Genomic DNA, 18,607 nt, shown 5'->3' with positions numbered 1-18,607 from the left:
GGTGTGGCTGCTTGGGGCAGCTACTGCATAACACAAGCAATAGATTCAACCCTTTTACTCAAACAGCATTAGGAAAATAGGTCTAAATGCTGTAAATGTTTTTGCCCATAATTGGTGCGGTTTAGCCGATATTGACTCAATTATTTATGACTTTGGAGAAAATATAAATGTTAATGTAATTAAATATTTCCTCAGTGAGGATCCTGATCGAGAGAATGAAGAATTGCTACAAAATGTCTTCAGTATAGATTTTAGTATAGACAATAAAAGAGAGCAATGGATTGAATTGAGAATAAATAAAGGTAGTGGCCAGGTCGCACACACCAAGACTTCAGTTCCAAACATTTATTTCATATTTGAACAGGGGACAAACGTTTCGGCTATCCAGCCTTCATCGGGTGCATGTGTTTGGTCCGACTATAGTCATTGGTCCGAAAAACGACAACCCACCTCAAACCCTAACCTAACCATAACCGCAAGCACGGGAGCAGGCACTAGTCCGAGGGGCGGACGCATGTCGAACCAATGCTCCGGAACCAAAAAATCATTAACATGGTGAAACACATCTTGATGACATCATCAAGATGTGTTTCACAATGTTAATGATTCTTTTCAGACCTCTAGTTCTAGGAAACACAGAATGGGGGAACTTTTTATTATTTCCACACAACAGCTCTAAGGTATATTAATGACATAGTAAAATGTTGAAAATGAGTGGAATTCCCCTTTAAGGCATGCAAAAGTGTCAATGTGACTGAGGTTTACCTACAGTAGGACGTGTTTATACCTTGCTTACTGTAAATCGCTCTGGATTAACAAATTTAGACCTGGGAACGATTCTACAAATGTCTTCTAAATCCTGACAGTTTTCTGGAAAAAAAAACATGTTTCTATGTCAGTCGTTCTCAAACATTTTCATGTCAAGGACCCCCAAGATTATATGTAATTGGCCGCCGACACCCATCTGAAAATATGTTGTTCCTGGGACCCCCAGAAGCAAAGATATGAGTTAAAAATGTTGGCTCTGAAAGATTTTCACTACATTTTTCAAAAATAGCAGACCTACAAGCTCGTAGCGCGCCACTCGGTGGCGCGCTATGAGCTTGTAGATCTGCTATTTTTCAATAGCTAAAGTATAACATAATGCTTTAAAACACCAACAGGGGTTCCCGCCCAGAATGGGTTACTTAAGAGCGTCTGCTAAATGCCTAAATTGTAAGTGGTGGAATGTGTAAAATTGTAACCTTTATTTGACTTCCATTTGACTTTATTTGTACATAGAAAGTGCAACTCTGCTGGTGACTGCTGATGTAGCAGAATAACGAAGCCAGATCAAACATGGTTTAGTGATATGGAGCTGCATGGACCGTATATATAAGAGGCTTCTGGCCTTCAGTTAGCTGTACTGAGGCAACATGGGCAAGCTTCTCATCTGCGTTGGTAAGTCGAGACATTGTTGTTGAGAACGAATTCTCCCATTGTTTTTTGCAGACGAAATCAACGCTAACTTTAAACGGAATCTATTCGTGTGATTAAATAAATTGTTTAACATTCTGATTCATATGAAGCTTAAAGTCTAATCGATGCTTTATATCAATACATTTCTTTGTAAATGTCATGAAGTAGCATTAAAGCTGTGGAAATGATTCCAATGAGTGAATTTTCTTTAAACCATTCTAGAGTATGTTAACTAGTAATAGTAATATAACTAGTATTTGCAGTGGTTGGAGGTGCAGGTCTGTCTAGCTACTCTTCCATTAAGATACAGGGCTCTAGTTTCGTCACTGCCTTACCCCTTATTCCTAAACTTCTTTTCCTTTTTTGAGTGGTGTAAACCTGTCTGTCTGTCTGTCTGTCTGTCTGTCTGTCTGTCTGTCTGTCTGTCTGTCTGTCTGTGCTCAAAAAATGAGCATGGTTGCTATGTTCACCCAGTTCACCCGGGTGTGATTTCATTACGTCAGACATGATTTAATTACGTCAGACAGGCTATATAAGACCTTACACCACTCAGTTCACACGGGTGTGATTTTTTTTTTTTTACTATTTGAAAAACATTTTTGAATAGTTGAAATAGCCAATCTATAAGCTCACAATGTGTCGATGTAGAGGTAAAATGTTTTTCAAAATAGTTAAATTAGTCAGTGACGACAATAGAGCCATTAGAACATGTCAGGAAGTAGGCTACATGGTTACTGGTAGGCAAGTAGTACTGCCTGAAGCTTATAATCTCCCCTGGCCAAGCAGCAACAGACTGCAGGTTTACGTCCGAGTGCTTTTCCTCACTGAACCAACCGAACCCCGGCCACCTCTCTCCCTCACTGACTCTCCGCTTGTATCTCTCATTTTCCGCAGGGCTGGCTCTCCTGCTGCACGTGCAGCTAGGTAAGACTTTGTCCACTTGTATGGTGTGATACTACTCTACTCACAAAATGGCAGAATGAAATAAAGTATAACATCTCTATAACTGTGTCTCTTAAATCCTGTAGGATCCTCCGTCCTGTCATGTTATTTCACCAACTGGGGACAGAACCGTCCCGGTAGAGGGAGTATGACGCCCAAGGACATCGACGCGTGTCTCTGTGACCACCTCATCTATGCCTTCGCCGGAATGAAAGATCACATGATCACGACCACCGCGAAGAACGACGTGCAATTCTTTGCAGAGTTCCAGGCTCTCAAGAACCAGTGAGTGGACACATGCACGAATGCACGCACCGATGCACGCACCGATGCACGCACGCACGCAAATATGTGTGAGAACGCAGAGTGTTAATTTTTCCGTTTGCTTTTTTCAGGAATACAAACCTGAAGACCTTCTATGCCATTGGTGGATGGGGCATGGGCACCACACCGTGAGTATTAAACGAGAGGATCAGTTACTGAAGTGACAGGAGCCTCAGGAATGGGTAAAAAGCCTTGTGTGACTCTCTCTCCCACCCCACCCCCCCAGGTTTGTGAACATGGTGGGCAGTGCTGCTACCCGTCAGATTTTCATCAACAGCGTGATCAAGTTCCTGCGTCAGTATGAGTTTGATGGTCTGGACATCGACTGGGAGTACCCAGCTGGAAATACTGTGGAGCTCTTCACTGTTCTTTGCCAGGTCAGGCTTAAGTGTATATGATAGTAGGCCTACACATGATGATCACAACTGCATGATAGATATTATTTCCCAGTGCAAGTATATTGGCCTATACACTTCATCGTTTTTGAAAATGCTTTAATTCCACAAAGTCCAGAGCAGCCCTATGTTGGAAGAGCACAAGTCAGAACAAGTCGTTAAGGAGAGATATTTTCTGATGCCACTATCCTGAAATATAAAAACCTCCTGCCTTTTTTCCGTGGGAAGGCCACCCGCCCAGCCTTCCTTCCAGTCTCCATTTTTTCTTTTTTTCTGGATAATCCTCCCTACTATAGAGTGTGCTGACCATATAAGGAGTTCCTCCCTGTCCCCAGTGAGCCCCTGGGGTCAAAAAACCCTAGTTTCAGTTTTGGTGGCGGGTGGCAAAGCCTTCATCCAATCAGGATGAGAGGGGCCTTCCTCCAATCATGATCGAGTGGGGTGGGCCTTGGTGCACGTGCTGTTGGCCTGTTGCACTTCCCCCCACTGTAGAGCGTGTGCATGTGCACATTTTGTTACCGGGGCGGACCGGGTGGTTTTCCAAATCACCCAAATCATTGAATGCTCCTTTAAGTAGTAAGAGGTATTAATGAAGCCATCCTTGATAATACAGACACCATCACCGTTCTCCGTCTCTCTCTCTCTCACTCTGCAGGAGATGGTGGCTGCCTTCGAGGCTGAAGGTACGCAGACCAACCGTCCTCGTCTGATGCTCACCGCTGCCGTCGCTGGTGGGAGGATGAACATCGACTCTGCGTACAAGGACCAGGTTCCCAAGCTCGGAGCGTCAGTATAGATAACACTAACAGACACACATTATACAACAGGTCGTTTCGAGGAAGCAATCTGATTGGTTGAAACGGCCTTCTAGCCGTGCTTCAAACCAGCATCATGGAACACCTAATTAAAACAAAGAATTCAGCCGTGGTGTTCTCCCAGAGCGCAGGCTAGCTATTTTCTTGGGACATTTGTGGTCGTAGTGGCTACATCTGTCATTAAATCATTTTTGGCGACTATCTTAGTTTTAAAGGGGAATTTCTCCCTAAACCTTTTTTTACAAAAGTAAGTTGATAATGTATATTGACCAAAATAAAATATAAAAATAAAAAAAAAGATATAGGGAGGCTGCTGGGGGGGGTCTAACATCCATGCAGTGTCAACAATGCATGGAGTGTTGCTGTCACATCATCTAGAACAGATGTGAACAAAAAACAAAAACCAACTGCGCGATTGAATAGGAGTTCTAGTGTTAGACCCCTCCAGCCCCAGCTTCATCTCCAGCTGCAGCTTCAGCTCCCCTATATCTTTATTTCTTTAAAAAAAAAATGTTTTGGTCAATATACATAATTATCAACTTACTTTTGAAAAAAAAAAGGTTTAGGGAGAAATTCCCCTTTAAGGGTAACTGTTGTATAATCGCAATATTGCACTTCTGCGCTGCTTACAGAACTCACCTTCGGTTCATTCTTGCAGCAACGCAGGCGTGCCATTAATGACAGTAACACACACCCTCTCGTGTAATATTGCTTAATTAATCACTACCAGTACCAAGCATCAACATACACACATAGCGGAAACACATCAATAAACCGGCAAAACCTTGACCCCGGATGTTCCTTCATTTCACCAGTATCCTGGACTTCATGCATGTGATGACCTACGACTACCAGAGTGGCGACACTCTCACAGAGAACAGCCCCCTGTTCAAGGACCCAGTCGACAAAGGGTGGTATCGTGAATACTACAACGTGGTGAGTGAGGAGCTTCCTATCGTGGTACTGTATGTATGGATGAATATCTATCTGTACTCTATAGCAGTGGTTCCCAAAGTGGGGTCCGGGGACCCCCAGGCGTCCTTGAGAGAGTTCCAGGGGGTCCCCAGCTAAATGATAGTTTGGAACCAAATGGACCATTATGGGTCTGTAACTCTGATAGTCCATTTGGTTCCATTTGTACACTCTCAGAGTTAAATTAACATTGATTTAATTTTACAATATAAATTGGGGGTCCCAGAGATAGAAATGCCATTAAATGGAGGTCCGTAGACTAATGCATGTCAAACTGGGGGTCCTTGAAATTAAACGGGTTGAGAATCACTGCTAGAGCTGTAGAAATCTTCTCTTATGGGGGGTCCCATGGCATATGTTTTCAAATGGGGGTCCGCGGGCTAATTAGTGTCAATTTGGGGGTCCTTGACATGAACAAGTTTGGGAACCACTGCTCTATAGAATTTAACCCATTCTGGGCGGGAACCCCTTTTGGTGTTAGCATTATGTTATGCTTTAGCTATTGAAAAATAGCAGATCTACAAGCTCATAGCGCGCCACCGAGTGGCGCGCTACGAGCTTGTAGGTCGGCCATTTTTGAAAAATCGAAGAACGACTGACATGGAAACAGCTTTTTCAGGATGTAGAAGACATTAATTTTTTAGAATCTGATCTCAGGTCAAAATGGTTTAAAGAATGGCCTGATGCCCATATATAGGCCTGGACTATGAACTACTGGAAGAGCTTGGGCGCCCCCGCTGAGAAGCTGCTGGTTGGTTTCGCCACCTATGGTCACAACTTTGGCATTTCCGGCGGCCAAACTGCTATTGGTTCCTACGACGCTGGCCCTGGACCCCGTGGACCGTACACCCTAAACACTGGATTCTGGTCCTACTATGAGGTATTTATTGAAATACTAATTTTCACTATGTTTTCACAGAAAAAGTTTCCCAATTATGACATATCGATAATGTCCGCAAATCAATGCAAGGGGGTAAAGCGGCTAAGTGGTCCCAGCTGCGTGCGTAATTCATTTTCCTATTTTTATTCAGACTTATTTAATTTACTTCCACACTGACGAGGAAGAGTACAAGAACTTCACGGTTTTGTCATGATGCTACAGGCTGTATTGTGCATGCATGATGTGACAATAAAGCACCGTTAACCTTGAATCTAAATCTCTTCATGTCAGCGGTGGCCGAACGGATTGTGGAGCGGTCTTGATACCGGAAGGTCGCCAGTTCGAATCAGCGGTCCGACGCGTTAAAATTACCACCGCTGAAGTGCCCTTGAACAAGGCATTGAACCACTACGATGAAATGTTCTATGAGCAGGGCCTGGCTGGAAACAAGTTCTTGAGCTTAGCCCAGATACCCTGGGTAAATATAGTAATCATTTCATTTAATTTCAGATCTGCGACTTCATTAATACTGGAGCCACTCAGGCCTGGGATGCCGTCCAGGATGTGCCTTATGCCTACAACCTCAAGAGCAGCATCTGGGTTGGATACGACGACCCCAAGAGCTACTCCATCAAGGTATACAAAAAAAATGTATTTGACATTTAATTGTAGCCAGACTAGCTACTGTCTACTGTTTCAGCACTTTCTTTTAACCACTCGGTCCGTCTACACTACAGGCTGACTGGCTGAAGAAGAATGGTTTTGGTGGAGGTTTTGTGTGGAGTCTGGACATGGATGACTTCACCGGCACCTTCTGTCACGCTGGAAAGTTCCCTCTGATCAGCGCCCTAAAGACTGGCCTGGGAGCCGGAGCTGGTAACATGCACTCTCTCACCCTCACGCACACACGTACAAATTAACCAAATGCATGCTTTAACGTTTCTACAAATAAAAGACTCCATCAGAGTTACATCTCCTGACCTACGTATATATCCAATTTGTCCCCTATCTTTAATGCAGGTTGCACATCTCGCCAACAACCTCTGCCACCATTCCCCAAGCCACAGCCTCAGCCTCAGCCTCAGCCACAGCCTCAGCCACAGCCACAGCCCAAACCCCAGCCCAAACCTCAGCCCAAACCTCAGCCCCAGCCTCAGCCTCAGCCCCATCCTAATGGGGGATCTGGATTCTGCGCTGGCAAGGCTGGCGGACTCTACCCAGACCCCACCAACAAGAACCACTACTACCAGTGCGCCCAGGGACGTACCTACCAGCAGAACTGCGCTGCTGGCCTTGTGTTCGACACCAGCTGCAACTGCTGCAACTGGGCTTGAACGAGGTCACGGTTCCACCTTGTCTTAGAGTTGTTCAGTAGGTGTATTGGAGCTGGGCAACCCAAGAACATGCAGTCTTATGATTGCTGATGGAAATAAAATAAATTATGGGATTCAAAACAACCAGGACTGTTTCTTATCTGCCTTTCTCTGCATCCAGTCGTTATGTCTCAACTTGATTGTTAATACATTCTGAAAACGTTCAAACAACACAAATAGGTTTTTATTGCAATATAAGAGTATCACAGATCATCATCTTTCTTACATATTCTCACGTACACATCGGTCAATTAAGGTGGCAGACATGAGAGAAATACATTGGATTGGAGGTTAAGGATAGTAAAAAAATAAACTTGTATTAAACCCCTAGAAAGACCACACATAACAAAAACAAACAAATTCAATGTATTTCTAAAGTATCCATAATATAATAATAAGTATCTAAATAATTCAATTAGGAAGCTTTAATAGCTACATAGAGCTATTGAGGGGAAACACAACACAATTATGTTTCCTATACCTACCTACCTACCTACCTACCTACCTACCTACACCAAGCTGTTGTAGACACACATTAAAGATGACAAAACTGACAACAGACAAAGCTGACATGTCTGCTTGCAGGGTCGAAAACCTGTTTCCAACACAATGCTTTCCTCCCTCCCGAGGTGTCAAAATGCATTCAAATGATACAGACCGTAGTTTTAACACAACCATGACTTACTTACATAAACACGTGTATTCATCAAAGAGCTTAGCTTTGCATGACACAGTGACAAACTGTCATAGCAAGTCATAATGTGTTTCAGAGCGCAGAGTCGCCGTTCCTGCAATCAGTGTGAAATGTCAATTCACCCTTTGTCAAGTCCCGCCCATGGTTGTGCCCCTCTTGGCTCTTCGCACCCATTGGTTGCCGTTTCGTGGTTGGACATAAATCCTCTCTCCATCCACTACCATTGAAATAACGTGTTTTTCAGTTGCTTCGTATTGATATTCTGTGCACTCGATTGTTATTTTAAAGCATATCATGTTTGTTTTTAGTTTTTCCCAAAAATTATGTTTTAGCAAATTCAACCAGGGCGGAACAAGGCAGAAAGAGCCTGCTGGGACATTTTGTGGTCGTAGTGGCTACATCTGTCATTAAATCATTTTTGGCGACTATCTTAGTTTTAAAGGGGAATTTCTCCCTAAACTTTTTTTACAAAAGTATGTTGATAATGTATATTGACCAAAAAAAAATATTTAAAAGAAAATAAAGATATAGGGAGGCTGCTGGGGGGGGTCTAACATCCATGCAGTGTCAACAATGCATGGAGTGTTGCTGTCACATCATCTAGAACAGATGTGAACAAAAAACAAAAACCAACTGCGCGATTGAATAGGAGTTCTAGTGTTAGACCCCTCCAGCCCCAGCTTCATCTCCAGCTGCAGCTTCAGCTCCCCTATATCTTTATTTCTTTGGTTTAGGGAGAAATTCCCCTTTAAGGGTAACTGTTGTATAATCGCAATATTGCACTTCTGCAGTGCTTACAGTCGGGGACCAATCAGAAGGCTGACAAAGGGTGAATTAGGATCTACGTCTACGTCAGGAAAGATGACCACCATGTACTGGGATATAAGTGCACTGGGGGCAAGTCCGTTATGAGAAAATGAGCACACGACATGGGTATGCTATACGTTTACATAGCTGAATTTCTCTTATGCAGTGCATTATCCCGCTTTGACCTTCCCACTGAGCAATAGTCGTCTATTAGACTAAATGGGTTATAATTGGTCTAAAAATGAAAGTATTTTTAGTGGTCTAAGCTTAGCTTAGACGTTGATTAGCAGATTTTTATCAAGCCTACAGTAGATCGCTAAAAAACTTACATTTTTAATCCATTTTCAGACGGCCCTTTAGACGTGTATTAGACGTCTATTAAACTAAAAAATGCTCAGTGGGTTGGGTAACTTGTAGTAGTTAAGTATCACTTTTCCAAAAAACATTACATTTGAAACATCTATAGACAATTTGATATAAAACAACAGTATATACTTTAAAGGAGCATTCAGTGATTTGGGTAATTTGGAAAAAAACCCGGTCCACCCGGTAACAAGATGTGCACATGCACACGCTCTACAGTGGGGGAAGTACAACAGACCAACAGCACGCGCACCAATGCCAGCCACACTCGATCATGATTGGAGGAAGCTTTGCCACCCAAAGCCCAAACCGAAACTAGGGTTTTTTGACCCCAGGGGCTCACTGGGGACAGGGAGGAACTCCTTATATGGTCAGCACACTTTATAGTAGGGAGGTTTATCCAAAAAATAAGAACAAACTAGAAAAAGTGCCCTTCTGGGCACAGGTCTCCACCAGGAGCATAGGACTGTGTGAGATGTTTGGCAAAATGTTTAGGATTAATTAAATATATGAAAATGTGTGAAAGATTTCACGTAAATTGCATGCTGCGTTCATGATTTGAGGCTTTTGTTCAAAACGGGGCAATCTTGCAAACTGTGAAAACTAATTATAGCCAATTAGGATGGAATATGAAATATCGGACAGATCCGACTTGAGCACATGACCATAGAGATACTGTGTAACGATTTGTGAGATTTTTGGACAGAATCTGGAAGAGTAATATCAAAAAATGTGTTTTACAAAAGTCGGCCTCCTGGTGGCGCTATAAAAGGCCGATGCGGAAAATGCAGGTCAACGGTTTGTCCTTGGCCTCTAGGGAGTGTGCATGCAACGTTTCACGCAGATCGGTGCAGTTTTAGGTAAGAAATGTGAAAAGCTGCCTCATGGTGGCGCTATAACAGGCCGTTCTGGAAAATGTGGGGCAGAGGTTCATCGTTGGCATCGACCGGGTTAACGGTGCCGGAGATTAGCTGGTAACAGACGGACGGAAGGACGGACGGACGGACACACACACACACACACACGGACGGAGTGCAAAACATACTCTCTCCCCATGCCTTCGGCCTGGTGGAGACAATAAGTGATAGTTGAATTAAGTGAAATCACTGAATGTACCTTTAACCGTGACTTCTGCACTATATTGTCAGCAAATCAAATTATTGAAAGACACTTGAAAGTTATCAACACAATGAATGTAGCAAAGCCACGTGGGGAATAGGAAGTGCAACCACTGACCAAGCAAATGAACTGCTGATGTGTCTGAATAACAAAGCCAGATCAAACATGGGTTGCAGATATGGAGCTGAATAGACCTTATATAAGAGGCTTCTGGCCTTCAGTTATAGTTGTACTGAGGCGACATGGGCAAGCTTCTCATCTGCGTTGGTAAGCTGAGACATTGGTGCTGCATTTAAACATTATGTTATAATTTAGCTATTGAAAAATAGCAGATCTACAAGCTCATTTTTAAAAATCGTGAAAATATTTATTTCAGAAAACTGGAGGATTTAGAAGGATTTTTAAAAATGTTGAGGGACAATGATAAGGGACAATATCGGTGGCACCCAACTGTAGGAACACATTCTGCCTTTAGTCTTTGCAGTATAGGAAAATTAACTGTAAAATGGAATGGAATATATTTTTGTGTTAACGTTTATAACATACAAACATAATAGGCTAATATACAAATAAAGAATATCGTTGATAATAAATTATAGATTTTTTTGTTTAAGTCTTATAAATTAGCCTTAGCTGCAATCCATAACTTATGTTATTGAATAACACATTATTTTAAACATAGGCCTAGGCTATTATGTACAACAGTACGCGGTAGAATACAATAATATATAGCAGTATAGTATAGTGCTTTTCCTTACTGAACCAACCACCAACCCCCATCTCTCTCTATCTCTCTCTCTCTCTCTCTCTCTGCAGGACTGGCTCTCCTGCTGCACGTGCAGCTAGGTAAGACTTGGTCCACTTGGTGTGTTACTCTCAAACGGGAGAAAGAAAACTATCAAGAAGCCCTCACCAAGTCTCTCATTATCTTGCAGGATCCTCCTACATCCTGTCCTGTTATTTCACCAACTGGGCACAGCACCGTCCCGGTAGAGGGAGTATGACGCCCAAGGACATCGACCCGTGTCTCTGTGACCACCTCATCTATGCCTTCGCCGGAATGAAAAACAACATGATCACGACCACCGAGAAGGACGATGAGCAGTTCTATGCAGAGTTCCAGGCTCTCAAGAGACAGTGAGAGCACACACGCACTCATGCACACATACACACATACGCGTGTGCGTGCGCGCGCACACACACACACACACACACACACACACACACACACACACACACACACACACACACACACACAAAAGTGTGCGAACTCAGAGTGTATTATTTTGTATATTTGTTCTCCAGGAACAGTAACCTGAAGACCCTGCTGGCCATTGGTGGATGGGGCATGGGCACCGGAGCGTGAGTATTAAACAAGATGATCCATATTACTCTCAGTGAACGTAGCCTGATCATCAGACTGAAGTGTGAAGTCCACTATGAGAGTGGGCGGGGTCTATGGTCTGGATCCAGGCTACCATCAGGAATGAGTAAAAGCCCCCCATGTGTCTCTCTCTCTCTCTCTCTCTCTCTCGCTATCCAGGTTTGTGGACATGGTGGGCAGTCCTGCTACCCGTCAGATCTTCACTGACAGCGTGATCAAGTTCCTGCGTCAGTACGAGTTCGATGGTCTGGACATCGACTGGGAGTACCCAGGTGGACCCACCAAGGAGCTCTTCACTGTCCTGTGTCAGGTCAGCCTTCTGTCTATCATGTTAAACTGGAAGTAATAATAATATGGCCTCTGCTTTGTCACAAAGGTTTCCCAATGCAAGCATATCCTTTAAAACACAAAACATATTTTAAGAAGCTAAGTCCAAAAATAGCCCAATGAGAATTGCTATTGATGTCACTATACACTGAAATGCATTCTACCCTTTTATAAGTAAATTAATAGAATTTCGGTCTGTCCCGATTGGCCGTCAAAGAGCACCTATACCAAGTTATCATGCTGGAAACTGGAGTAATGGCTGTTTAAATCCTTGAACATATGGGGCGGAGTAATGGTGCACCTGATGTGTAGCCTGGTGTGGCTATTGTGATGGCTGACCCCTGATCCCTGACCAGTGTCGGTGGCCCATTTGGTGCAGATTGGATCAACACTGTGGACACACGCACACGCACGTGTGTATTGCTAAATAAAAATCCCCCCAAAGTTGCAGCAATAATACATAGGAGTGAAATGAATCCATCTTTGAGGAAAATACTGACAGACACCCTCAACTCTCTCCTTCACCACCACCTCCTGTCTCTCTGCAGGAGATGGTGGCTGCCTTCGAGGCTGAAGGGAAGCAGACCAACCGTCCTCGTCTGATGCTCACCGCTGCCGTCGCTGGTGGAAAGGAAAACATTGTCCCTGCATACCAGATTCCCCAACTCGGAGCGTCAGTATATATAACACGTACACACGCACGCACACACACATGCACACACGCACGAAACCCTATGTTTCTATGTCAGTGGTGGTCAACCCTTTTCACATCAAGGACCCCCAGAATTATCTGTATGTGGCCATGGACCCCAATGTGAAAATATGTTGTTCCAGGGACTCCCCCAGAAGCAAAGATTTGAGTTAAAACGCTTGCTCTGAAAGAATATATATTCAAAGATGTGCACCACATTTTCACGTCTTTTCAAAAATAGCAGACCTACAAGCTCGTAGCGCGCCACTCGGTGGCGTGCTATGAGCTTGTAGATCTGCTATTTTTCAATAGCTAAAGTATAACATAACGTTTAAAACACCAAAAGGGGTTCCCGGCTTCCCGCCCCAGAATCTAAACCAGGAAACCCTTTCCTCACAGTGTGCTGGACTACTTCCATGTGATGACCTACGACTACGAGAGCCAGTCCTCTCTCACAGAGAACAGCCCCCTGTTCAAGGACCCGGCTGACCACGGTTGGATGCGTGAATATTACAATGTGGTGAGTGAGTACTACAATGTGGTGAGTGAGTACTACAATGTGGTGAGTGAGTACTACAATGTGGTGAGTATACTACAATGTGTTGAGTGAGTACTACAATGTGGTGAGTGAATACTACAATGTGGTGAGTGAGTACTACAATGTGGTGAGTGAGTACTACAATGTGGTGAGTGAATACTACAATGTGGTGAGTGAGTACTACAATGTGGTGAGTGAGTACTACAATGTGGTGAGTGAGTACTACAATGTGGTGAGTGAATACTACAATGAGTGAGTACTACAATGTGGTGAGTGAGTACTACAATGTGGTGAGTGAGTACTACAATGTGGTGAGTGAGTACTACAATGTGGTGAGTGAGTACTACAATGTGGTGAATACTACAATGTGGTGAGTGAGTACTACAATGTGGTGAGTGAATACTACAATGTGGTGAGTGAGTACTACAATGTGGTGAGCGAGTACCACATTGTAGTAGTAGATGTAGTACAATGTGGTGAGTATACTACAATGTGTTGAGTGAGTACTACAATGTGGTGAGTGAATACTACAATGTGGTGAGTGAGTACTACAATGTGGTGAGTGAGTACTACAATGTGGTGAGTGAGTACTACAATGTGGTGAGTGAGTACTACAATGTGGTGAGTGAATACTACAATGTGGTGAGTGAATACTACAATGTGGTGAGTGAGTACTACAATGTGGTGAGTGAGTACTACAATGTGGTGAGTGAGTACTACAATGTGGTGAGTGAATACTACAATGTGGTGAGTGAGTACTACAATGTGGTGAGTGAGTACTACAATGTGGTGAGTGAGTACTACAATGTGGTGAGTATACTACAATGTGTTGAGTGAGTACTACAATGTGGTGAGTGAATACTACAATGTGGTGAGTGAGTACTACAATGTGGTGAGTGAGTACTACAATGTGGTGAGTGAATACTACAATGTGGTGAGTGAGTACTACAATGTGGTGAGTGAATACTACAATGTGGTGAGTGCGAGAGCTCAAGGTTCAACGTTGTACTTATTGTTACATCTTGTGTAGAGGTGGTACATAAGAGTAAAAGTTATTTTAGTTTGGCTATTCCTTCAGACAATGCTAGCCTCGCGTTGCGATACTAATATACCACTGCGCTGCACTGCGAAACTGCAAACAGCAAAACACAGAAAAAAGGGATAGAATATAGTATGCAAAAAAGAGAGCATCAGTGCATGTTTTCCATAAATATACAACAAATTTAGTTTCGAAAGGTGCAATACTAGCTAAAAAGTGCGAGAAGAGAAGGTGCGGAGGGCTAGCGCTTTCCTCTTCCCAGCTGTTTCACTCTGTTTGAGCTTCCTCTCTATACATTCGTATACAGTTGGAGGCCATCGATATTGTCCTTTTCTTTTTGCTGAGGTTTGCGTGATCTGCGCAAAAGGACAGTTAACCCATTTTGGGCAGGAACCCCTTTTGGTGTTTTAAACATTATGTTATAATTTAGCTATTGAAAAATAGCAGATCTACAAGCTCATAGCGCGCCACCGAGTGGCGCGCTACGAGCTTGTACGTCTGCTATAAAATAGCAGGCCTAAATGGGTCAAATGATAAGGGACAATATCGGTGGCACCCAACTGTATGTTGTGTGATCCTGTATGAATGAATGTCTGTATACTGTAGTGGCTGCAGTGGCTGTTGAAGATGCCAGTATGTTTCCTTGTCCACACGTAGGACTACGCTATGAACTACTGGAAGAGCCAGGGCGTCCCAGCGGAGAAGCTCCTGGTTGGTTTCGCCTCCTATGGTCACAACTTTGTTATTTCTGGCGGTCAAACTGCTGTTGGTTCTTTCGACGGTGGCCCTGGACCCCGTGGACCGTACACCCAAAACACTGGATTCTGGTCCTACTATGAGGTATTTATTGGACTACTGTTTGTGTGTGTGTGTGTGTGTGTGTGTGTGTGCGTGCGTGCGTGCGTGCGTGCGTGCGTGCGTGCGCGCGTGCGCGCGTGCGTGCGCGCGTGCGTGCGTGCCTGCGTGCGTGCGTTTATTATCCTATCCTTCTATTCTCTATCATTGTTTGTTACCTTAAACCTAAATCTCTTCATGTCAGATCTGCGACTTCATTAACACTGGAGCCACTCAGGCCTGGGATGCCGTCCAGGATGTGCCTTATTCCTACAACCTCAAGAGCAGCATCTGGGTTGGATACGACGACCCTAAGAGCTACGCCGTCAAGGTGAAACATGAGTATTTGACATAATTATTGTTCAGATTTGTAGCCACTGTCTACTGTTTCCGCACTTTTTCTTTTAACCACTCGGTCCGTCTACACTACAGCAGGGGTTCTCAACCCGTGGGTCGCGACCCCTCGGGGGGTCGCCAAATTATTTTAGAGAGTCCCCAAATTATTTTCAAAAAATAAAAATAAAAAAAGTTTTTTTTTAAATTTTTATTTTCACGATTTTTCAAAAATAGCAGACCTACAAGCTCGTAGCGCGCCACTCGGTGGCGCGCTATGAGCTTGTAGATCTGCTATTTTTCAATAGCTAAATTATAACAATGCTTAAAACACCAAAAGGGCTTCCCACCCAAAATGGTTTAAGGTTATTGTAGCAGTCAATTTATATTGGGGGTCGGGAGGGGGCGGGGCGGGGGTCCCGAGACATTACCAAAGCATTTCCGGGGGTCACCGGCCAAAAACGTTGAGAACCCCTGGTCTACACTACAGGTTGACTGGCTGAAGAAGAATGGTTTTGGTGGAGGTTTTGTGTGGAGTCTGGACATGGATGACTTCAGCGGCACCTTCTGTAACGCGGGGAGATTCCCACTGATCAGCACCCTGAAGACTGGCCTGGGAGTCGGAGCTGGTATAACACACTCACACACACACACACACACACACACACACACACACACACACACACACACACACACACACACACACACACTCACACTCACACTCACACTCACACTCACACGTACAAAACCAATTGCATGTCTTAATATTTACACAGACTCCATCATAGTTACATCTACTGACGTAGAGTATTATCCAATTTGTCCTCTATCTCTAATGCAGGCTGCACATCTCACCAACCACCTCTGCCACCATTTCCCAAGCCCCAACCACAGCCCAAGCCCCAACCCCAACCCCAGCCACAGCCACAGCCACATCCCAAGCCCCAACCCCAACCCAAGCCCCAACCCCAACCCCAGCCACAGCCACAGCCCAAGGCTCAGCCTCAGCCCCATCCTAATGGGGGATCTGGATTCTGCGCTGGCAAGAGCAACGGACTCTACCCAGACCCCACCAACAAGAACCACTACTACCAGTGCGCCCAGGGACGTACCTACCAGCAGAACTGCGCTGCTGGCCTCGTGTTCGACACCAGCTGCAACTGCTGCAACTGGCCTTGAACGATGTCACGGTTCCACTTTGTCTTAAGTTGTTCTTTACAGTTGGGTGCCACCGATATTTGACCCATTTAGGCCTGACCTCAAAATTTAAGAAAATCCTTCTAAATCCTCCAGTTTTCTGAAATATATATTTTCACGATTTTTCAAAAATAGCAGACCTACAAGCTCATAGCGTGCCACTCGGTGGCGCGCTATGAGCTTGTAGATCTGCTATTTTTCAATAGCTAAATTATAACATAATGTTTAAAACACCAAAAGGGGTTTCCGCCCAAAATGGGTTAACTGTCCTTTTGCGCAGATCACGCAAAACTCAGCAAAAAGAAAAGGACAATATCGATGGCCTCCAACTGTAGGTGTATTTGAGCTTGGCAATCCAAGACCATGTTGTCTAGCGATCACAGATGAAATAAAATAAATGATAGGAGTGGTCCTGTCTGTCCTGTATTTGTCCGGCCGTTATATCTCCAACTGAGTGTCACTCATGATCAATTCTGAAATGATCCAAATATTAAAAAGACAAACAATTGTTATTGGAGTAATGAAATTAAATTAAATGTGGTTCAATGCGTTGTTCAAGGGCACTTCAACGGTGGTAATTTGAACGTGTCGGACCGCTGATTCGAACTGGCGACCTTCCGGTATCAAGACCGCTCCGCAATCCGTTCGGCCACCGCTGCCACAAGTAGAACAGAGTATTTCAGAAAGGGAATCATCATCATCATACAGTATGGAATAATGCTGTAGAATGTTCTGCTCCCAGACAGCGTTTTTGGTGAAAACAAACTATATTCAACTGCCGACAATAACCAAAGAACAGAACATCGCAGTGACACACGTTTTTCCCCGATGAAAGCAGAGAGTCGTCTTTCATTTGAGATATTTGGTGTTAATTACATTTTTTTTTTCTCGGTGCATTTATATAGCACCTTTATCCATGGCGCTTTACATAGATTGTGCATTACATTCACCCATTCACACACACATTCATACACCGATTGCAGCGGAAGCCATGCAAGGTACCAACCAGCACATCGGGAGCAATTTGGGGTTCAGTGTCTTGCCCAAGGACACTTCGACATGTAGCCAGGAGGAGCCGGGATTCGAACCGCCGACCCATGGATCCCATGGATCATTGGACGACCTGCTCTACCTCTTGAGCCACAGTCGCCACACATTGTCATAGAACAAAAACGCTGGCAGTGCACGGCTTAAGACTTCTAGACGGAAATTAATTAATGGTGGAACTATTTCCACCATGGCACCTGGTCTTAACTTGCACCTTGGAGATGTGCCTACTTTTCTACAGGGCGCATTATGTGGTGGTCACAATGTGTTGGCGCCTGCGGCAATTAAACCAATCAAAGTGTCAGCTCCGAGTGACACGTGAGAGTGAGACCCATATTCCTGTCTAAGTGGCAGAAGACGCACCAAACGTTTTTTAGCGACAAAACCAATGTCCTCATTATGAAGTAAAAAGCATGAAAGCTTAGGCGCGATTCATACTCCTATATTTTAGAGCCGAATAAAAGTCGGTTCGGCTCTGTAGACGTCATTTGAGGTTCGGGGGGACGGGTACCGTCCTAAAGTCGGCTCTTCGGTGCTACTGAAAATTTCTGACGAGCTAAAACCATTTCGGCACTACAGCGGTAAAATAGGAGTATGAATCGGCCCTTAGAATCTATGGGAGAAGCATTAATAATGTGATATATAGTGATGTTAAGAGACACAGGTTAAACAAAAGCTCTCAGATTGGAGAGGTGTCCAATCTCTCATTACAGAATCTAAATAATGTCTCATGTCCAACAGACATATTCACATTCATCATTCTCATTCAGGTTATTATTACTGTATAATAATAGCCTAACTGTAATATTATATTGGGCAGCGGTGGCCGAACGGTTTGCGGAGCGGTCTTGTTATCGGAAGGTCGCCAGTTCGAATCCCCGGACCGGCACGTTAAAATTACCACCGCTGAAGTGCCCTTGAGTAAGGCATTGAACCCCTACCATGAAATGTTCTATGAGCAGGGTCTGGCTGTAAACAAGCATCTCGAGCTTAGTCCATTCACCCTGGGTAAACAAAGAACTTTGCTTTGCTTTACTTTATTAAAGGATGGCAGTGCTTTATGTGCTCCATCTGA

General features: G+C 44.0%; 2 protein-coding genes across 2 annotated transcripts; both read left to right on the top strand.

Moving 5' to 3' along the window:
* Nucleotides 1-1,415: 1,415 nt before the first annotated feature.
* LOC306930045 (acidic mammalian chitinase-like) lies at nt 1,416-7,120 on the top strand (the record flags this gene model as incomplete). Its single annotated transcript, XM_079510786.1, has 11 exons — nt 1,416-1,440; nt 2,353-2,382; nt 2,487-2,685; nt 2,796-2,852; nt 2,951-3,101; nt 3,775-3,905; nt 4,750-4,870; nt 5,604-5,786; nt 6,297-6,422; nt 6,524-6,662; nt 6,807-7,120. 11 exons carry the CDS (start codon nt 1,416-1,418, stop codon nt 7,118-7,120), a joined length of 1,476 nt encoding a protein of 491 aa, XP_079366912.1.
* Nucleotides 7,121-10,384: 3,264 nt separating this feature from the next.
* Nucleotides 10,385-16,467, top strand: LOC306930044 (acidic mammalian chitinase-like; the record flags this gene model as incomplete). The annotated part of the gene is made up of 11 exons (XM_079510785.1): nt 10,385-10,409; nt 10,959-10,988; nt 11,078-11,279; nt 11,448-11,504; nt 11,686-11,836; nt 12,402-12,526; nt 12,944-13,064; nt 14,779-14,961; nt 15,161-15,286; nt 15,779-15,917; nt 16,130-16,467. 11 exons carry the CDS (start codon nt 10,385-10,387, stop codon nt 16,465-16,467), a joined length of 1,497 nt encoding a protein of 498 aa, XP_079366911.1.
* Nucleotides 16,468-18,607: the final 2,140 nt, after the last annotated feature.

The sequence above is a fragment of the Electrona antarctica genome (genome assembly GCF_951216825.1).
Source record: "Electrona antarctica genome assembly, chromosome: 9".
NCBI classification, from domain to species: domain Eukaryota; kingdom Metazoa; phylum Chordata; class Actinopteri; order Myctophiformes; family Myctophidae; genus Electrona; species Electrona antarctica.
This window is presented reverse-complemented; position numbering and strand designations above follow the sequence as displayed.